The sequence below is a fragment of the Tachysurus fulvidraco genome, chromosome 10, assembly GCF_022655615.1.
Source record: "Tachysurus fulvidraco isolate hzauxx_2018 chromosome 10, HZAU_PFXX_2.0, whole genome shotgun sequence".
NCBI lineage: Eukaryota > Metazoa > Chordata > Actinopteri > Siluriformes > Bagridae > Tachysurus > Tachysurus fulvidraco.
The window spans coordinates 25,040,482-25,064,260 of record NC_062527.1 but is presented as its reverse complement, the minus strand read 5'-3'; the positions used below and the strand labels follow the sequence as shown (position 1 = coordinate 25,064,260).

At 40.5% G+C, this 23,779-nt stretch overlaps 2 gene segments (V, D, J or C); one reads left to right on the top strand and one right to left on the bottom strand.

Moving 5' to 3' along the window:
* The window catches only part of LOC113634003, a 94,532-nt gene that overhangs the window by 69,569 nt on the left and 1,184 nt on the right, over positions 1–23,779 (top strand). The window contains 1 exon segment of the V gene segment in view: positions 23,680–23,717. Coding sequence covers positions 23,680–23,717 — 38 coding nt within the window.
* Positions 16,527–23,779, bottom strand: part of LOC113642202 — a 74,386-nt gene continuing 67,133 nt past the window's right edge. The window contains 2 exon segments of the V gene segment in view: positions 16,527–17,002; positions 17,617–17,651. Coding sequence covers positions 16,689–17,002; positions 17,617–17,651 — 349 coding nt within the window.

The window sequence follows — 23,779 nt, the reverse complement described above, 5'->3', positions numbered from 1 at the left end:
CTTAATTTCCAAGAGGAAGAGCCAGTGCTTGATGAAGTTGTTAACCCTCCAATGTCTTCTGTAGAACAGCTATCTACCCAGCTTCAAGGGCTACAAAATCTAAGACAGAAAGAAAAGAAAGCGTTTTCCATGCTAATCGCTCAACAGGATGAACGTCTGCGTGCAGAGTTTAAATTACAACTTCAGCATGTTGAATGTGAAATGGATGCACTGAAAGGCTTACTGAAACTCAAAGATGCTGAGATGGAAGAAAATCGTCGAAAGGCTGAGTTAACAATAAATAAAGACTTTTCAACTCCTGTCTCAGGTAACCCATCCCTTAACTTTCGTCCATCCTTCTCAACAGTGAATGAGAATTCTTTATGCCAACTACTAGAGCTGTCAAAACAACAATATCAGTCACACATCGATTCCATGCATCTACCACCTGTTAACATCATTGAGTTCGATGGAGAACCCTTAAAATACTGGCTGTTCATGAGATTGTTCTCCTCTGTGATAGATAAAGAGACAGTGCCAGATCAAGAGAAACTCACTCGACTGCATCAGTATACTGTCGGCCAAGCGAGAGATGCTATCTCACATTGCTTGTACAACCCCAACTCTAGCCTGGGCTATGCAGAAGCTATGGCTATTCTGAAAAGACGGTTTGGCAATCCATATGCAATATCACAAGCATGGGTTGACAAGGTGCTTAATTACAAAGACATTAAAGACAGCAAGCAGTTGCAAAGCTTCGCTGATGTTCTGTGCAGTTGCAGAGACACTTTAAAGGCAATGAAGTGTGAGGAAGAGCTGAATAGTGGACGCACTTTGCTGCAGATTGTAGAAAAGCTACCTGAAGACTTAAAGAAAAGATGGCTCACAATAAACTATGAGATCATCAAGTCTGGCCGTTTGCCAAAGTTGGATGACATAGTCAGTCTTGTTGAATCGGAAGCTGCTAAGAGAGCAGATCCTATCTTCAGGAATCTTCTTAGTCCTGCCATTCGAAACTCTCCAACAAGTTTTAAATCAAGTACTAAGTCAAGTGTCAATAATAAAAGGCAGACATTCGCAACATTGTCTGTTACAAATGAATCCACAATGTCGTCTACACCAAAGACAACATTAAGATTTAAGTGTCCAAAATGCTCTGAGGGACACTTTCTGAACCAATGTCAAGCCTTTAGAGCTCTGTCTGTTCAAGAGCGTTTAGCCTTTGTTCAACAAAACCAACTCTGTCTGAACTGTTTCATGAAAGGTCATCGCAGCACAGTCTGTACTCGCAGCTGGGTATGTAAAGTGCCTGGATGTGGTAAAAAACACAACAGTTGGCTGCACTCTGCTATTGTGGCCTCTAAAAATGACAAAAGCCAATCTACTAATCAAGCTTCTGTAGATGAGCCAGCTGCTGACCCGCCACACTCCATTCAAGCACATGCTACCAGAAAGTTAATTGAAGTCAGTCGAAAGAAGATTGCACTTCCCATCTTGCCAGTAGTGGTTTCAGACAAACATAACCGTTTCTCTATGAACGTCTTTGCTTTGCTTGACAGTGGCTCTAATGGAACCTTTATTTCTAAGAAGCTAGTTCATGCTCTTAAGCTAGAGTCACGCAAAATGAACATTAAACTGAACACCATGGAGACCAAAAATCTCAATGTAGTCACGCTAGCAGTGGATCTACAAGTTGAAGATGCTCAACAGAGAAACTCTTACCTCATGAAGGGAGTACTCTGTCGGGATCACCTGAATATAAGTCTAGAGAACCTAGTCACACAGCATGAGGTGTTGCAGTGGCCACATCTGAGGGAAATTGCAGATGAAATTAGTTTACCTGATGTTGATTTAGTTGATGAAGTTCACCTGTTGATAGGTCTAGATCAACCAGACATACTTGCTCCTTGTGACACATGCTGTGGTGAGTCAGGCGAGCCTTATGCAATTTTGACTGGCCTGGGGTGGACACTCCATGGACCAGTAGCTGATGGTCCAACATCAATTTCTGCCAATTTCATTCAAGCTGACCACTCTCTACAACAGGCTGTTGAAAGGTTTTGGAAACTGGATGATCCAGTGCATGTTAACACTGACTCATTGTCAGTAGTTGATGAGCAAGTTGTGGATTTATGGAACAAGCTATCAGTCAAAGAAAATGGTCACTACACACTCCCAATCCCTTTCAAAGAACATCCACCACGACTGTCTAATAACTACACAATGGCCAAACATCGATTAGACCTTTTAGGAAAGAGGTTAAAGAAAGACCCAACTTTGCGTCAGAAATATACAGAAGGTATCAGAGACTCTTTGCTGAAAGGATACGCAGAAGAGGTCATTGACCTCGACAAAGAAGAGGGTTGTGTGTGGTATCTGCCACATCACCCAGTGCTACATCCACGCAAGCCCGAGAAGGTTCGTATTGTCTTTGATTGTGCAGCACGGTACCAAGGTACTTCATTAAATGATCATGTTCACCAAGGCCCAGACCTTACCAACAAGCTACTTGGAGTTCTTCTCAAGTTCAGGCAAGAACCAGTTGCTCTGAATGCAGACATCGAGAGCATGTATTATCAAGTCCGAGTACCACCAGCTGAAAGAGATGTGCTTCGCTTTTTGTGGTGGGAATATGACGACCCAGACAAACCACCTAAACATTATCGTATGACTGCACACCTTTTTGGAGGTGTCTGGAGTCCTAGTGCTGCAAATTTTGCTTTGCAACGAGTGGCTGAAGACAACTCTGGAAACTTCTCTGATGTCACTGTGGAAACGGTGAGGCGAAACTTCTACGCCGATGATTATCTTAAGTCGGTATCAACAGAGGAGATTGCCATCAAACTTGCTTCCGAACTCCGGGAAATGCTCGCCTGTGGAGGCTTTAGATTAACCAAGTGGTTAAGCAATTCCAAGGAAGTGATGAAATCAATACCAGCCGAGGACTGGGCAAAATCACTGCATGAGGTAAACCTAGACCAAGAGGATTTGCCATTTGAACGAACACTGGGCGTTCTTTGGGATGTGCAAAGAGATTGCTTCACTTTTGACATCAAGGCAGTGGACAAACCTGTAACAAAAAGAGGAGTATTGAGCACTACCAGTTCTATCTATGATCCTTTAGGATTTGCAAGCCCCTTTGTACTCAAAGCAAAGGCGATCTTTCAAGAGTTGTGCCGCATGAAAGTCGACTGGGATGAGGAGTTACCGCTGGACATGGCTGCACAGTGGCACAGATGGTTAAACGACTTGCCTCTGTTGTCAGCACTGACAATTCCAAGATGTCTCAGACCAACATCCACTAGTTGCTTGTTAGCTACCCAGCTCCATCACTTTTCCGATGCTTCAGAACTGGCTTATGGTGCTGTTTCATACATCAGGATTGGTGGCACTTGCAGGCTGGTGATGTCAAAGGCCAGACTTGCACCAATCAAGCCAGTTAGTATACCACGATTGGAGCTACTAGCAGCGGTAGTTGATACAGAGCTGGATCAGCATATCAAGCGCCACTTGGAAATTCCAATTGAAAGGACTTTCTTTTGGACAGACAGTACTATCGTACTTCAATACATCAACAACAAGCATTGTCGTTTTAAGACCTTCGTCGCAAACCGCATTTCAAAAATACATGAGAGTTCAGAACCATGCCAGTGGAGACACATTGATTCTGCTTCTAACCCTGCGGATGATGTCTCTCGAGGAATGAATATGGGAGAGATTTTGTCGAGTGAACAGTGGGTATCTGGTCCGCGCTTTCTACAACTTGAGGAGGAATACTGGCCTGCTCAACCGATCATAAATGATTTGCCGGAGGAAGCAGAGGTCAAAGGAGCCAAAGAAATCTATGCAGCTAACGTAAAACCAAACCAAGTGATGAAAAATGCAATAGACAGACTACTGGAGCGATACTCCAGTTGGCATCGATTAAAAAGGGCTACTGCTATCCTGTTGCGTGTCAAGGCTTTGTTACGCAAGAAAACAAGAGTGCATCTTTCTGACCCCATCACTGTTTGTGAGCTCCAACAAGCAGAGTTAGCCATTCTCAACCAGATACAAACTGCATCTTTTAGATCTTCTCAAGTCAAAACCAGTTCCCTTCTCAAGCTTAAACCCTTTAAGGATGAGAATAACCAACTCCTTCGTGTGGGAGGGAGACTAACACATGCCCCAATTCCTTTTGAGGCTAAACATCCAGTGATCCTACCTAACAATCATCACGTCACCCAGCTGATTATCAGTCATTACCATCTTCGCTTGGGTCATGCAGGTCCAGAGCGGGTACTTGCGGAAATTCGGCAACGTTTCTGGATAATAAAGGGACGTGCTGTCATCAATCGAACTCTCAAGTCATGTCTACAGTGTCGCAAGTTAAGAGCCAAGCCACAAATCCAGCAAATGGCAGACTTGCCCGACTCTAGAGTAACACCAGGTGAGCCTCCATTCACTCGTGTGGGGGTAGACTACTTCGGGCCATTCTTGATTAAGAAGGCTCGCAGTGAACTCAAGAGGTATGGATGTTTGTTTACATGTCTCACTACGAGAGCCATCCACTTGGAAGTTGCGCACACTCTCGATACTGACTCATTCATCAATGCTTTACAGCGATTTATCGCTAGGAGAGGCCCACCCACAGAAATGCGCTCGGATAACGGGACTAATTTTGTCGGTGGATTACGAGAGTTGCGGAAAGCCATTAGTGAATGGAATCAACAAAGGATTTCTGATTATCTGCTACAGAAGAATGTAAAATGGATCTTTAATCCACCTGCCGCCTCCCACATGGGTGGTGTTTGGGAGCGACAAATTCGCACCGTCCGTTCCATTCTAAGCATTGTCCTAGCACAGCAGGCACCAGATGATGAGGGGTTGACAACACTGTTTTGCTGTGTTGAGTCTATTGTCAATGGTAGACCAATCACTAAACTCTCAGACGACCCAACAGATCCTCTACCACTCACACCAAATCATCTGTTGTTACTCCGTTCTGGTCCAATTCTACCTCCAGGAGCCTTCATAAAACAAGACGTCTACAGACGTAGATGGCGCCAGGTGCAATATCTGGCAGATGTCTTCTGGTGCAGATGGCTCAAGGAGTATTTACCTGCATTGCAGCAGCGTCAAAAATGGCTACAACCAAAGCGGAATCTTCAAATAGGAGATCTTGTGCTTATTCTGCAAGAAAACACACCACGCAATCACTGGCCATTAGGTCTGATTACTCAAGTATATCCAGGTGCAGATGGACTTGTGCGTACTGTGGAAGTGAAAACACAGGCAGGTGTCTTCAACCGTCCGGCTGACAAAATCTGCCTCCTGGAAGCCAGTCTTAGTTGACTTTCTCAGTTGAAATAGCTTAATGGAGACATCACCCTTCCTTTGTTTGAATGACCTGTTCGGGTCATTGGGGCCGGGATGTTGGGTGCTGCCCCTTTAAGGACGCTAGTACGGTGTGCTCAGGGGATTGATTAGAAAAAAAAGTTAGTTAGAGAGAAAAAAGGACACTGAGAGAAAAGATATGTTGTTATGTTAAACCTTGCTAGACCAATAGTAAAATTCTAGTTTAAAAAATAATAATAACAAAACTATATATTCCCCAGCGTGGTGAGTGATTTATGTTAAGTGAATTGATATTTTTTGAGTTGTTATTTAGTTCGCTATTTGCAATTAGCGCCGAAGCGCCTAAACGGCTAATGCTAATGCATATATATGTTGTTTAGACGTTTGCCGGTTTGTATTGTTTGTCGGGATGTTCAAGCAATATATGTTGTATTTAGTACTAAATTGCATTTAGTTCTAAATTGCATTTGGTTATGTGGGCAATACTGCTTTAGTAATTTTGAGTTGTTTGTGTTTTGCAGTTTGACCACACACACACGCATGTACACATGTATACACACATAAATGTAAAAAAACAACAACACCCAAAACAACAAATTCTGAGAATTAAACTACAGCAACAACGAATGTGTACATTGTGACTTCTGCACTGGAGGAATACATAAATAAAAGAAAACACAACAAACAATATCCAGCTTAATGTTATCATTTTGTGGGTAACACTAACCCTCTAATATTTTACAAAATCTCTGGTAACAACAATTTCTAGTCAAAAACAAATGCTAGTCTGTATGCCTGTGCACCATGTCCGGCCTTCTGCAACATCTGCTTTACGTCAAGGTGGAGAAAAAGTTTCACCAGTTTCTAATTTCTAAAATATATAATTACCCCCAAAGCATGCCATGGACCAGGCCAAGGATGACTTAATGTCTGACAACCAGAATTAAGTTGTAAAGGTTTTTAGGCCTTGCTAATTTCTGTTGAAGCTTTTATAGATTCAGGGAGTTTGTCTAAAATTAATGAAAGTAAGAATTGATTAGTTATTAAAATATTATGATTTGCTGTTGTTATAAATCATCAGTTTAATATAACTGTAACTGATCCAGTTTAAATGACTGAAAGAATAATTTCAGTTTAAATTCAGTGTCCAGTTCTGACAGTAAATAAGGATGATTAATATAAAATAAGTGTGTAATGTACGTTTTGCTACAGTGATAGCCTGTATTCCTTTGTTAAAAGTGATATACAGATAAAATTGAATGAGACTTGAATTTCTTATGTATCATGGAGACTAGTATGAACAATATCTGCACTAAGATCAAATAACACCAGCAAAGAGACACAACTCTGATCAGAGACCAGTAACAGGTCATTTACCTCTTTAACCAGCGCTGTCTCTGTTCTATGATGAGGCCTATAGATAAAAGGGAGATAAAGAGGAGGTTTGATATTGGTCTATAGTTGGACAGGTTCAGGGGTGGGCAGGAGGGTTTCTAATGAATGCCGAAGGATGTAAAATGCTGCATTTATCTGAAAATTAAAACTAGGTTTAATCACAAATCTATTATAAATTTAAAAATTATCATCTAAAGGATGATAAAGGTCAGAAGTCCTCCAATCTATTAATATAAAATAAGTGTTTAATGTCAGTTTCCTCAACCATAAATCCTGCTCTAAAGAAAGACATGAAACCAGCTTCCTGTTCCACACCCAGATAAACACACAGAGTCAGTTTTAAGCAGGAAATCAGAGAGCAGTGTAGAGGAAGTGAGATTTACATGAACACGGCTGAGTGATCCTCTTTCTCCCAGAATAGAGCAGCACTTTCACCAGATGTTCAACTTTCTTCATCCAAACTCACTGAAGCACAACACACAGCCCTGAATCTACAGCTAAACACACTCTCTCCTCACACTGATAATGACTATTAACTCCAAGAAAAGAACACACAATGTCCAAAATGAAGCTTTATTTCAGCAGAGCAAAACTACAGGAAGAGCAACAGGACAGTGAAGAGAGTAAAGACAGAAATGTCAGCATTGTGTAGAACTGAAACTCTATTGTAGATGGATGTGGAAGCAGCTCAGTGTTCAGTTCTATCTTGGAGCTGTTAGCCTTAACACTGGCTCTTTCTGAACGTGACCGGATGATCCACGCCCTCGTGGGAGACTGTACAGACAAACTCCTCCCCCTTTTCCCAGAGTGCTTTGCTGAGGGTCAGGGTACTGCTGCGTGTGTAACCGTCCTTCTTCTGTTCTTCTGCACTGGTCAAGACCCCGTGATTCACCGCCGAGCCGTCCACCTTCCAGCTCACCGACGCCCCCTGTGGAGAGTAGGCAGACAGCAGGCAGAGCAGCGAGGCCGATTCCTCAGACTGGTGCAGAGAGGAGGGAGGGAGCAGAGACACGGAGGGCTTCACCGTGGGACCTTCTGTAGACCACAAACACACAATAAACACACCTTTACACACACTTACACAACATTTACTCATTACTGCTTCTTCACATCACTGCACTTCAGTAGAACTACTCAGCAGGAGAACATTTCCTAGTTCCTCCTTCTATTGTGGAGACACTCGGACTTTGATGGCCTTGATTCTGGGAGTGTGTTCCAGTCCTCCTGAGTCCTTCTGTTATTGTACATGTAGTGCTACAGAAAAATAAATCCACTGCTGATGGAAATACACTGATATTCCACACAGTCAGGGCTGGAAAACATCACACCTTCCCTTTGAGTTTCCAGAGAAGAAGATTTACTCCATTACACAAATCACATATCTGGCAAAGAAGCTGAGAAATCAGTTCAGTGATGGAAATAACCACATCACACCACATCCACCTTTCTACACACTGTTTATCTTTGTTTCCAGATTCAAAATCAGTCCATCAGTAACATGACAGAAGGCTAACAGACACAGGATGAAGTTTTCTACCATGTCCTTCACAGCACACAATATGAACTTCAGAAGCTGTGAATGTGAAAGTGCTGTTTACTGATGAACACACTGTCTACTTATTCAGCTAACAGCTAACTCCTGATTTTTAATTTCCTCTCTCTTATTTTTATTTTACTGAAACTGTCTCATCATCAAAACATACTCCACATTCCTTATCTCCAAATTATAAAGACATACAAATGAATAAATGAATAAACAAACAGAAATTCTTTATGATGTCCACATTTTTCTATTTGTCTAAACTTTAATATTTTGATGAACAACAAAAATAAATGAATGGAATGTTGAATAAAGAAGAGAGACTTACTGATGATGAGTTTGGTTCCTCCACCAAAAGTCCTCCACAGTGATACATTCCAATGAAGCCGTCGTACAAAAACCTCTGTTACACTCCAGTGACCACACACACACACACACACACACACACACACACACACACACACACACACACACACACACACACACACACACACACACACACACAGTTGTGCTGTTTGCATATGTGTTCTGTGTCACTGCTACACACACTTTAAGAGCTGTAGTGCTGATCAGAGTGTGTTCAGTCCTTTCAGAGCCACTGACGCGCAGCACAATGATGATGGTACTGAGTCTCCTGCTGGGGGCACTGGGACTCCTCGCTCACCGTGAGACATTCTCTTTACTTTTATTATTCATACACATCATCACATCACTCTCACACTCATTACTACATCTGCTTCCATTATTTTAACTCTGCATCCTTTTCTTTAGAGTCTTTTGGGGAAATCGTCCTGACTCAGTCTCCAGGATCTCAGTCTGTTTCTCCAGGAGAATCTGTTACTCTCACCTGTAGAACCAGTGCATATGTTGGCAGTGACCTCCACTGGTACCTGCAGAAATCTGGAGAAGCTCCTAAACTCCTGATCTATAATGATGTTAATCGCTACACTGGGGTTCCAGATCGTTTCAGTGGCAGTGGATCTAACACAGAATTTTACCTAAAAATCTCTGGAGTTCAGGCTGAAGATGCAGGAGATTATTATTGTCAGCAGAGTGAGAGCTTACCGTACACACAGTGTTACAGCGTCGTACAAAAACCTCCCTGAGCTGTAGAGGAAGTGCTCTGACTCAGAAACACACACTGATCTGAGAACAGCTGCACAGCTGCTAATGTACTTTTTTTTTTTACCAGATTTTACCAGACAATTGTTTCCATATAACAAATGTTCTGTTCACATTTAATAATTTTTTCTCCTAATCTCTGGTAAGCATCAATGGTTAGAGTTATATAGAGAACTTTAATTACATGTCTCTCAAAAAGAGAACCTTGTGGACCACAAAGTGTGAGATCATGACTGATATGTTCCTGTCCATTGCATGTTGTGTTTTATACTGCAATCACATTTAGGCTCGAATCGTTGATGCTCGTCATGGTTTCAATATAAAACTTCCACTCAACATGCAGTGGACAGGAACATATCAGTCATGAACTCACACAACTTTGTGGTCCACAAACACATTCACTGGGTAACTGAGACACAAGGAGCTTTGTTCAGACAGAAGCCGATGTAGTTTCATAGCCTTGTTGGGCAACTTATCCTTTAATTCTTCATGGTCCTGTTCTCCTCACAGTGCTTTCTCCCCAGACTGTTTAGTAGAACTCACTTATCAGCTCAATACTTTGGGTCAATACACAAAATGTATCTCCACAAGTTTGTAAAACTGAGGAAATTTATGAAGTTTAGCGCGAGTCTGCCATTTTTTTTCACACTCTCACTTTTTTCCAAGTGCCAAAAGCTTCCACAGCTTCCAGCTTTCACATATTCACCTTCTCTCAGCACACAGCTCCTGTTCCATGTCACATTCAGATGGAAATTTTGTTTTTGATCTTTTCTTATTGTTTTTTTTTACTTTTGTCTCCTCCCATAGACCTGTCATGTGTCATGACACATATCTCATGTGTTAGTACTACTGTGTTTCTAGTATGGTTTCTGACCTGAAAGTAGGTCTTACTTCTTGTTAGACAGGACCACCCTCTGACCTCTGCCATGTGTGACCTTAAAGGGTGACTGTCATGTGAGGTTGTGGCTGTGGGATGGACTAGTGATCAGGGAGACTGTCTTTAATGCTCCTTAAGAGCGTGCACAGGTCCTGTTGGGGCCGAAGTAGACTTTAATATATTCTGAATATACCTTGGCACTCTGTACACTTGGGCCTGGGATGACTGTGTGTTACCATTTGCTTATGACCTCATATATGACCTCATCTATGTCTGTGATATCCTTTGATTTGACCTGGACATTCTTTATGATCTGTTCTGATAAACATGCGCCGAACCCGACACTCCATAACGAGCTTGTCATACTATCATTAAATGTGTTAACCATCACGTCTGTTTCTGTTGTTTATGTACCAAATTTGCCCATAGATAACACTGAATACTGCACCTTTTTACTGTATACATATCCCTGTAGGTCTCAGTAAACTTTGCAGTGTTTTTCTATTCATTCTGGGTTTTTTTTTGCACTTTCTTCTCTGATATCAGCTCAGAGGTAGCAGCAGACTCAGACTTCTGCTCAGAGTGAACTAGAAAAATTCTATCATGGCTGTAGCATGAAGCCCTTCCTCATCAAGTCCTGTGGGCACCTTAAAAAGGACAGATCTCACACCATACATAAAAAAACAAATAATAACAGCAAAAAACAATATGTTCACTGTTCCAAAGGCAAATGGAAGTAATCACTAAGTTTGTAGATGTTTTTTAGTTCATAAGGTAAAAGTGATTACATACAGATGTAGCGGCTCAAAATTGTTCTTTTCCTGCGCCTGACAGGTGCTAGTCAGGCAATCATCACACGTTTATCAGGTGGTTGTCATGAGCCCACCTCTCTACAGGCAATCAAGGACGTGTGAATATTCTAATGTAGCCACCCACATTTTTAGCTGTTGTAATGCAATTCCAGGGCACAACCAGAAGATGGGGCTTTGCTCACAAACACTTTCTGACCCTGACTTTACAGGTCAGAGACAACCTTTTTTTAAGGGTATAGAAGCAGTTTTCTCTTTCACCTTGTACCTGTCCAGCAGGAAGATAGTAGGAAGGACCTGAAACTTTAATGTCATTATCACACACTGGAGAGAGACAGACAGACAGATGGATGTTATATTTGGTGACACTGTGGGTTTTGAACTTATTTAAAATTAAAGTCAGTTTTTATTATATATATTAAAACATGCATCACCAAGCGTAACAACACTGCACTATTAAAGACATCAGCTTTAATAGGAATCCTCAGATTTGCAGGAGGTGAATACCAGAGTTTGCAGATTGACCTACAGTATCTGTCTGTGAGACGTGAGGGAGAGAACACCACTATGTTATGCTTACTAGGGGAGCAGAGCTGGGTGTTATCAGCAATGTTCTCACCATCCTACTTCTACTGCTCTGTCTTCTGGGAGAATGATGTGCCTTGAGAACAACTTTCAGAAAACTTCACCTGGATGACTGAGAATCTTCACAGACATATTGTGCTTAATTAAAAAGGAACGATTTTGGATCATTTATTACCATCAAGCATTCTTAAAAATTTGATGCATTTTTATTTACCAAAATGAAAACTAAGACAAATATACTGTATGCCAAGAGCGTGATTTGAACCGAGGACAAGATATTTTCAGGACATGCATCTAGGACCTGTTTAGACTTTAACCCTCTTATTACAGTATGTTGCAGGTCAAATTGACCTACAAGTTTTTAAAAAAATTAACAAATAGTTTTTAAAAAATTAACAAATAGTTAAAAGTATTTTTTTTGCTTAAAACTTCCTGAACATGTAAAATAAAATTGGTGAACATCACATATTTGCAACCCTCCCTACAGTTGAAGGGTTAGAATACTGTAGGGTTAAAGGTCATATACTGTAGGACTTTTTTGTTTGCAGCTGTGAGACATATTTACGTCTCACACTCTCCTATATTGTCTTGACATCATCTATAAGGTACAAAAATGCAGTTTTGTTATGACATTTGATTGGAACATCATAACCTGTAACAATTTGTTCACAAACTACAACCTGGGCCAGGAGCTTCTAAAGAGAAAGTCCATGTTTGTCTTCACATACAGTACTTTTCAGAACAGCCAGTAACAACAATAATGTCTTACTGCCCCAACAAGGGAAAAACTTTATTCTCATGAGCACTTTGCACAAAAATGCTGAAAGCAACACATGCGAGAACCAGAAACTGAGGTTTGTTGGACGGAGATGTTTCCTACTGTAAGTGTGTGTAAAAGTGGTACAAGAGGTACATCTTCTCTAAGGAGCTGGGGAAGACACATGTGATACCACATGTACAAAGGATGGAACATGTACCAAGGACCCAGCTGCTGTACAGTGAGGGATCCAGGACAGAATGTCACCTTGTGTGCCAGCAGGTAAGCGTCTCTGAGCATGTGTACAGTGGAGTACGTTTATGAATGTATGTTGTTTGTGTCTTGGGATCAGCAATAAAACACTCTAATCATCATCATCCTCTTCTTTCCAGGTTCTTGCTGGGGAAAAGAAAGAGGAAGAAGCAGCCAGGTCTGCAGCCATCTGATGATGACAAGACTAACATGTGAACCACATCACAGGGTGGTCTGTACAAATGACCATTTGCAGGGACCACACTGTGATACCATGTCCCTCATATCAGAGGTGGCAAAAGTACACACATCCTTTACCTAAGTAGAAGTACAGATACTCACTTTTTAAAGACTCCAGTAAAAGTAGAAGTAGTGACTACACTCTTTTACTCAAGTTAAAGTAAAGAAGTTTGGGCTCTGACATGTACTTAAGTAAAAAGTCACTGTTACTACTACCTGTTTAGTGTCATGCTGGTAAATGGATATATATATATATATATATATATATATATATATATATATATATATATATATATATATATATATATATATATATATATAGGGGAGAGTGGGGTAAGATGACCCAGTGGGTAAGTTGACCCACCCCCTGTTTTACCCACCCACCATGCAAATTTGGTGTAATGTGACCATACATTCTGAAGGACTCCATCATTTGTATTTTTTGTGAAGAGGAGAAGCACATGGGACAAGTGATTAGTTTTTTTTTCACAAAAACAGTTATTTGCTTGTTAAAGTTGATTTTCTGCATTTCAGGTACACTCGCTGTTGTGCCAAAGCAAATTTATCTAGGTCTAAAGTTGTGTATGGTACATTTTGGTGATTTGTCAACATATAAAACCATGTGAATCATCAAGCTAAAAGTTAGCCTGAATTGCTAAGCTAGGCCATTTTTACCAAAATGGTGGCTATGGGGCAAAGTGAGCCAGATGATGTGGGGTAAATTGAACCAGTGGTTGGATCAATGAAGACACCTTTGCAGAGTTCTTTGAACATCTGGTTCAGCATACCAAGTGCTCCTCTGACCATCTCATAGTGTCAGACAGACCAAACCCTGATGTGCTGTCTACTTCTGTAGAAGATCAAGCCATGGCTTCAACCTCCACCTCTTTGTAGGATCTGTCCCACTAAATGATGTGCTGAAGAAGCTTCCTAAACCTTGAAAGGTTGGAGGAACCACAAAGAGGGAGCAACAACTCATATTTCCCTGCAACCTTGATGGATGGAATGTCCAATAGTCATTTTCATTTTGCTGAGGTCTGAAAGTTCAAACTGCTCTTTTCTTCTCACAAGTTCAAAACTGTGAGACTGTTTATGGACCGGTGTGCCGTCCACGGCACACGACCACTAGGGGATGAGGCTGCATCAAACTCGTTGTAGCTGTTAAGCATTAAATCCTCTAAATACATGATTAAATTTTATATTGTTTGAAAGCTTAGACTCTCTGAATTTTATTAAGCCCACACACATAATATGATTTATAGCCATCATACTAATTTAATCCAAGTTGATAGTCACCTGAACTAGGCGGCGCTAGTCCAGTTGTTCACTTACCTTTAAACGCTTCCCTTTCTTTACTGGGGTAATATTTTCCAAAACAAATGCTTGTAAAAAATCCCCAAGCGTCCAAGGAACTGGAATATGTAAGCCTTTTAATCCAAAACACTTTAATCCAAAATGCTTGCCTCACAAATATTACGTTTCTGACCAAAAACTGTAAACAGCAGTTCACTTCCGTCCATTGTTTCGGCTCTCACTTCTCCCAGGAGGCTTATAAAACTACACTGAGGCATCAGATTTGTAGTCCAGGGCCTAACGAATCAAACAAGCCCTCACATGAGCCAACCAGCGCCTGTAATGCAGAGATAGACGGCTGAGAAGCCAATGATGTCTCTCCATCCTAGGTGGGACACACTCCCTCCAGTAGCGATTTCATGATCCGGGACCTTTACAGCTCTTTAGCCAATAAGGAGACGATTCCAACGGTATACAACATGACACGTCTATGAAGTGTGCACTATGGTTTTATAGCGCAATTCTCAAATTTGTAACACTCTCACAGCTCAGGGTGTCAGGTTACAGGTTACAGGTTACAGGCCTTTTTTCACAGCAGACTTGTAGACAGGGAGGCTCTGTTCATTTTAGGCCTTTTAAACTGAACATGCATTCTTTTAATTCAAATTTATACAGTAAACAAGTAAACAAGAAAAACATGAATGTCCGTAGAAAAATATTCATATAAAATCCATTTTTGAGTCTTTTTTTTGGTGAAAGCCAAGACATGTGGCTATGACCCTCAGTTGTTGTTTAGCTCCTAACATGTTTTACAGCAATAAGATTAATCAGTTTATCAATAAACAACTCAGACGGAAATCAAAACCCTCCATTCTAGCCTCTGTAACTTTGTGTCAGTAAGGCCTAGAATCACTCTGATACTTGTATCTCAAACTAGAGACTCTCTTCTTTCCAGTGTGACCCCTGTGTGTCAAAGAATGTGGGAGCTGTACCACTTTTTAGGTGGGTAGGTCATGTAGGTGAAAATCATGAAAATATGGGGCGAGGTCCATAACAGGTTTAACAAAATTGGAAATTAGAACTGAACACACTGATGGGACGTTCTTTCTGCCAAACACGTTTGTGTGTGTGTGTGTGTGTGTGTGTGTGTGTGTGTGTGTGTGTGTGTGTGTGTGTGTGTGTGTGTGTGTGTGTGATTGGACATGACTTGATTAACAGCATGTTCCTGAAAACTATGCAGTCAGTCCTTCACTTAGAAATGTTTAAAACTATTGTGCACCAACATAAAAAAATAAAAGATTAAAGGTAAAATTCAACTTTAACTGGTTTGTTTTGTACCGTTTGAGGTAGCTTTAATAAATGACATTGTTTGGAAAGGTAAATGTATTTTAATACTAAAAGTAACGAGTCTGTTTTGAAAATGTAAAAAGTAAAAAGTACAGATATTTGTGTAAAAATGTAATGAGTAAAAGTAAAAAGTCCGAAAAATAAATAGTGGAGTAAAGTACTGATACCAGAAAAATTTACTTAAGTACAGTAACGAAGTATTTTTACTACGTTACTTCCCACCTCTGGATCATATACTGTGTAGATGCCCACATATGCACCTTCTTCATTTCTACCTAGAAATGTTTGTATTTCTGTACATTGTGTCATGTGCATAGTGTGTATTGTGACAATGTAAAGACACATCACATGTGCTCTGTGGCGACCCACATATAAATATACGTGTTCATATTGCCAATATTATATTGTGGTTGGCTGTTGTGTTCATTTTTGGTTTAAAAACAATGCTCAAATAAAATTTACTTTCATTTGTCTTGATTTTAAGTCACCGGGTCAATTTGACTCGTTTCCCAGCACTGTGAATTTCTACACATTGTATTGTAGAAAGATGTGGCTCAGTGAATAGTGAATAGTTCCCATCACTACATTATAGATGTTACAATCGTTACATCTACATGTTAATGGCCTGGCATTGATACAATAGACAAGCAGGGCATTTGTCTGTCACTTAAATAAGTGTGTAGTGTCAGTTCCCTCAACCAGAAATCCTGTTCTAAAGAAAGACATGAAACCAGCTTCCTGTTCCACACCCAGATAAACACACAGAGTCAGTTTTAAGCAGGAAATCAGAGAGCAGTGTAGAGGAAGTGAGATTTACATGAAGACGGCTGAGTGATCCTCTTTCTCCCAGAATAGAGCAGCACTTTCACCAGATGTTCAACTTTCTTCATCCAAACTCACTGAAGCACAACACACAGCCCTGAATCTACAGCTAAACACACTCTCTTCTCACACTGATAATGACTATTAACTCCAAGAAAAGAACACACAATGTCCAAAATGAAGCTTTATTTCAGCAGAGCAAAACTACAGGAAGAGCAACAGGACAGTGAAGAGAGTAAAGACAGAAATGTCAGCATTGTGTAGAACTGAAACTCTATTGTAGATGGATGTGGAAGCAGCTCAGTGTTCAGTTCTATCTTGGAGCTGTTAGCCTTAACACTGGCTCTTTCTGAACGTGACCGGATGATCCACGCCCTCGTGGGAGACCGTACAGACAAACTCCTCCCCCTTTTCCCAGAGTGCTTGGCTGAGGGTCAGGGTACTGCTGCGTGTGTAACCGTCCTTCTTCTGTTCTTCTGCACTGGTCAAGACCCCGTGATTCACCGCCGAGCCGTCCACCGTCCAGCTCACCGACGCCCCCTGTGGAGAGTAGGCAGACAGCAGGCAGAGCAGCGAGGCCGATTCCTCAGATTGGTGCAGTGAGGAGGGAGGGAGCAGAGACACGGAGGGCTTCACCGTGGGACCTTCTGTAGACCACAAACACACAATAAACACACCTTTACACACACTTACACAACATTTACTCATTACTGCTTTTTCACGTCACTGCACTTCAGTAGAACTACTCAGCAGGAGAACATTTCCTAGTTCCTCCTTCTATTGTAGAGACACTCGGACTTTGACGGAAATAACCACATCACACCACATCCACCTTTCTACACACTGTTTATCTTTGTTTCCAGATTCAAAATCAGTCCATCAGTAACATGACAGAAGGCTAACAGACACAGGATGAAGTTTTCTACCATGTCCTTCACAGCACACAATATGAACTTCAGAAGCTGTGAATGTGAAAGTGCTGTTTACTGATGAACACACTGTCTACTTATTCAGCTAACAGCTAACTCCTGATTTTTAATTTCCTCTCTCTTATTTTTATTTTACTGAAACTGTCTCATCATCAAAACATACTCCACATTCCTTATCTCCAAATTATAAAGACATACAAATGAATAAATGAATAAACAAACAGAAATTCTTTATGATGTCCACATTTTTCTATTTGTCTAAACTTTATTTAATATTTTGATAAACAATAAAAATAAATGAATGGAATGTTGAATAAAGAAGAGAGACTTACTGATGATGAGTTTGGTTCCTCCACCAAAAGTCAACCACAGTGATACATTCTAATGAAGCCGTCGTACAAAAACCTCTGTTACACTCCAGTGACCACACACACACACACACACACACACACACACACACACACACACACACACACACACACACACACACACACACACACAGTTGTGGTGTTTGCATATGTGTTCTGTGTCACTGCTACACACACTTTAAGAGCTGTAGTGCTGATCAGAGTGTGTTCAGTCCTTTCAGAGCCACTGACACGCAGCACAATGATGATGGTACTGAGTCTCCTGCTGGGGACACTGGGACTCCTCGCTCACCGTGAGACATTCTCTTTACTTTTATTATTCATACACATCATCACATCACTCTCACACTCATTACTACATCTGTTTCCATTATTTTAACTCTGCATCCTTTTCTTTAGAGTCCTTTGGGGAAATCGTCCTGACTCAGTCTCCAGGATCTCAGTCTGTTTCTCCAGGAGAATCTGTTACTCTCACCTGTAGTACCAGTCAGAGTGTTAGCGGTTACCTCCACTGGTACCTGCAGAAATCTGGAGAAGCTCCTAAACTCCTGATCTATAGAGATGTTAATCGTTACACTGGGGTTCCAGATCGTTTCAGTGGCAGTGGATCTAACACAGAATTTTACCTAAAAATCTCTGGAGTTCAGGCTGAAGATGCAGGAGATTATTATTGTCAGCAGAGTGAGAGCTGGTAAACACAGTGTTACAGCGTCGTACAAAAACCTCCCTGAGCTGTAGAGGAAGTGCTCTGACTCAGAAACACACACTGATCTGAGAACAGCTGCACAGCTGCTAATGTACTTTTTTTTTTTTACCAGATTTTACCAGACGATTGTTTCCATATAACAAATGTTCTGTTCACATTTAATAATTTTTTCTCCTAATCTCTGGTAAGCATCAATGGTTAGAGTTATATAGAGAACTTCATTTACATGTCTCTCAATAAGAAAACCTGGATCTCCAGCTGCTGATGGTGACCTGTGCTGGTTATTTAAAGAATGTATATATTTATATGTTTATAAGAACAAATCTAAATGTTCTTTAATTCAGTTACCTAACAGACCATTAACTAGACTCCACCCCTGATTTCAAGAATGTTTAAAAGAAGAATGGAATGATTGTCACATCCCTCTTACATTAACTAGCAGACAGTTTAACACAGAAAGACACTTTCCTCCAATTAGAGCAGATAAGATTTAATTCATCTGAGAGACTTAAATGGGAATATTAGTTGATGTTCACCTGATCAGTATGTATTTAACTCAAGTTCAAGAAATAAAATCAGTGACCTTCTCTTGGATTCTCCCTCATATCAATATTGCACTTTACTTAAATGGTGCACGAGATTGTAATCACATTTAGGCTTGAATCGTTGATGCTTCTCATGGTTACAATATAAAACTTCCACTCAACATGCAGTGGACAGGAACATATCAGTCATGAACTCACACAACTTTGTGTTCCACAAACACATTCACTGGGTAACTGAGACACAAGGAGCTTCGCTCAGACAGACGCCAATGTAGTTTCATGGCCTTGTTGGGCAACTTATCCTTCAATTCTTCATGGTCCTGTTCTCCTCACAGTGCTTTCTCCCCAGACTGTTTAGTGGAAATCACTTATCAGCTCGATACTTTGGGCCAATTACTAGGTGCTTGTCCTGCTTCTCTATTACATCAGACCAATTGCACATTATCATCTGGTGCTTGTTAATATTATGAACAACAGATATGTTAATTCCTCTCCACTGCTTCTCTCTTTGTACACATCCCGAGGCATCCAGAAATTGTACCAGCTCCAATCGTCTTCTGTGCGATGAAGATTTTAGACCTCCACTGAGATGAGGGCGACTCTGTGAGAATCCTGAGACATCTACAGATCTACCAGCTCCAGTTGATATACTAAAGAGGAGATGTGACTCCATGTGGTGTTTGAGGACAACAACCTCCTCATCACTACAACATTTATCAGACTGTATATATATAATCACACCCCCAGTGTCACCCAGATGAGGATGAGGTTATATAATCACACCCCCAGTGTCACCCAGATGAGGATGAGGTTATATAATCACACCCCCAGTGTCACCCAGATGAGGATGAGGTTCCCCTTTGAGTCTGGTTCCTCTCAAGGTTCCTTCCTTTACCATCTAAGGGAGTTTTTCCTCCCCACAGTCACCTGAGTCACCTCAGACTTGTTCATTGGGGATAAATACATACACATTTATATATATCTAATATTAATCTGGGATTTTATATTATATTAATCTTTATATTATTCTTTATATTAACATTTTGTTCTATATTTATGTTCTGCTTAGAGACAATGTCAATTGTAAAAAGTGCTATACAAATAAACTTGAATTGAATTGAATTGAAAGGTGATTGATCCCAGTGGTAAAGGTATGTTGTCCTGCTGCAGCTTCTTCATTGTGCTTCATCGCTTCCAAAACATTCTGCTTCCAGATTGTTCTCCTGTATGTTTCCTCTCTCTGACACACAAACCCATAGAAACAACAGTTTGTATACTAATAACATTAAACACATCAACAGTGACATTTTTTATGTACATACTATAGATTTATAGGTCTGATGCAGCTCTAGAACACTATAAGAGGAAGTGACATCACTGCAGGCTTCATCTCACTTACATTTTTGTCTCTTAAACCATAATATCTTTGGGTATATTGCAATGTTTTCAACAGGCATGTATACAGTCAGGTATCATAGTAAAACAACACACACACACACACACACACACACACACACACACACACACACACACACACACTGACAGATAATCATATATCGTACATCAGGAGTATAAGGCATAAAGTCAGGCAGATACAGAGCAGTGTTCGAATCTGATCTGCAGAAGGAAACAGCTCGTTAATGAAAGAGATCAGAGGAGAATAATCAGACCTGAGCTGACAGGAAGTCTAAAGTATCTCAAATAATCACAATTCAGAAGCATGCACATCAAACCAGAACAACAGCAGAAGACCACATCGGTGTACACTAAGAACAAGAATCTGAGGCTATGATGGACACCGACTCACACAAACTCACAGAAAGTGGACAGTTGACAGCTGTCACCCAGTATGGTCTTCTGTTTTGTGCATTTTGAGATGCTTTTCTGTTCAGCACAATTTTACAGAGTGCTTTCTGAGGTTCTGTATCCTTCCTGGCAGCTTGAGTCAGTCTTTTGAACTCACAACCTTCTGATGGGTAGCCCAACACCTTAACCACTAGGCTACCACATCAGACAGACAGACAGAATGAATTTCAATTGCACTCTAAAACCATAGGACTTTTTCATTGTTGTACCAAACCTGCTTAAGCTTCAAGATGCAGCCAATAATGTGTTTCTGCAAGACGTAGTACACATGCATTTTTAATGTCATCACAGTATTTACAGCTCGCCTCTGATCAGGGTCAAGATCTGATCTTCTGTTGATCAATCTTAGTGAAACATTCAATGACACAGGACATAATAACCTCTTAAATATAAATATAAATATTGGTTACGGGAATTGCTCTGGCCAGGCAGAGGTCAGATTCAACTAAGACAAGTTTGGATATAATATTCTTAATTTTTTTCATGACTTTGTAGATTCATGTGGTGCTCACACACTCGGCGTGACGTAAAAGATCAGGCCATCGTCTTCACTTCTTCAAATGTTCATACTCCATTTTGAGCCTGTACATAGGTGAGTCAACCCTGGTTCAATGTTATATCTAATTTGAAAGTTTTGGTGTGAATCACAACACAGAATAGAAAGCTCAATATACATAATTTAATATAATAATTTATTTAATGATTGTTGACACTCCAGATACTCCTGTTACTCCTGTCTGCACTGGTTTTGTTCTGATTGGACGAACAGTCTAGGAAGTTTTTTCTGCAAAAAGACAAATATAGTGAAAATTTAATTTCAAATGTTTAGATCCAGTGATATAAGATACAACAGATTGCATGAAAAATGTTTAGACTAAATCTGGAGGCAGAAACAAATCTGAGGAAATGCCTTAAATGAATCGCTAAGAATCACAGTTGATTTTTTTTATGTATAAAGTTGAATAAGGTTTTTGTACCATGAGTGTATCACTGTACTGATTATTGAAGACGTTGATGTTTCCAGTCTGGACTCTTAATAAGCAGAATAATTTGAACATCTGGTGAAAGTTCTGTTCTATTCTGAGATAAAGAGGATCACTTATCTGTCTTCATGTAAATCTCTCTCTCACTTCACTGATCTCTCTCTCTCTCTCTCTCTCTCTCTCTCTCTCTCTCTCTCTCTCTCTCTCTCTCTCAGTTTCACTGCTTTAACTGCTTTTATTTATCTGGGTTGGTTGGGGGACATTTTCCAGGTATGGACGAAATGATATACACCACTTTATCAGGACCCTTCACCTGTGTTCACCTGCACATTCATCCAGTTATCCAATCAGCCAATCATGTGGCAGCAGCACAGTGTATATAATCATGCAGATTTAGGTGAAGAGCTTCAGTTAAAGTTCACAGCGAACACCAGAATGGAGTAAAAGTCTGATCTCTGTGACTTTAACAGTAAATGGTTGTTGGTATCAGATGGGCTGGTTTGGGTTTTTCAGAAACTGCTGATCTCCTGGGATTTTCACACACAACCATCTCTAGTGTTTTTACAGAATGGTGTGAAAAACAAAACCATCCTGTAATCAGAGGGTCTGCAGTCTGAAACATCTTGTTGATGGGAGAGATCAGAGGAGGAGATCAGACTGGTCAAGTATTTTGGGAATACAGAAAAAATGTAAATTAGTTCATCTTAAAGATTGTTTAATCCTCAGTCCATCTTCTCTTCATCACAGTAACAGATCAGCATGTATACAGTTCCATTACAGCACCATCTAGTGGCCACATGACTGAACATCAGACTACATTTCATCAGGTTGGGGTAGAACAGGAGACTGGTTTGTGTTGAAACTTTACAGATGATGTGAAAATGAATCTTTAAATCTAGAATCATATAGAAATAAATGTTGCCTCTTATTGAAAGATCCTGCACTACATTGTGTGTTACAGTAGTGTGTAGTAGACACTGCTCCTCTTAGCAGAAGGTGGAAATCATCAGATATCATTACACACATCAGCTGATTTCTCATCACAGCACAAACAGCTGATGAAGAGATTTCTGCTTTTTAAGAAGGATTATTTTTGAAACATGAAGATGTTTGATGATGTTCAGTGGAGTGCAGCTTTAGCAGCTGTGCAGCTGTTCTCAGATCAGTGTGTGTTTCTGAGTCAGAGCACTTCCTCTACAGCTCAGGGAGGTTTTTGTACGATGCTGTAACACTGTGTGTACCCGCTTTTATACTGCTGACAGTAATAATCTCCTGCATCTTCAGCCTGAACTCCAGAGATTTTTAGACTAAACTGTGTTCCAGATCCACTGCCACTGAAACGATCTGGAACCCCAGTGTAACGATTAATATCATAATAGATCAGGAGTTTAGGAGCTTCTCCAGGTTTCTGCAGGTACCATTGGAGGTAACTGCTAACATCTGCACTGGATCTACAAGTGAGAGTAACAGATTCTCCTGGAGAAACAGACTGAGATCCTGGAGACTGAGTCAGGACGATTTCCCCAAAAGACTCTAAAGAAAAGGATGCAGAGTTAAAATAATGGAAACAGATGTAGTAATGAGTGTGAGAGTGATGTGATGATGTGTATGAATAATAAAAGTAAAGAGAATGTCTCACGGTGAGCGAGGAGTCCCAGTGTCCCCAGCAGGAGACTCAGTACCATCATCATTGTGCTGTGTGTCAGTGGCTCTGAAAGGACTGAACACACTCTGATCAGCACTACAGCTCTTAAAGTGTGTGTACCAGTGACACAGAACACATATGCAAACACCACAACTGTATGTGTGTGTGTGTGTGTGTGTGTGTGTGTGTGTGTGTGTGTGTGTGTGTGTGTGTGTGTGTGTGTGGTCACTGGAGTGTAACAGAGGTTTTTGTACGACGGCTTCATTAGAATGTATCACTGTGGTGGACTTTTGGTGGAGGAACCAAACTCATCATAAAAAGTAAGAATTTAATTTATTTTCAATATTTAATTTAATTTTTGAATAAAATTTAAACACTATTT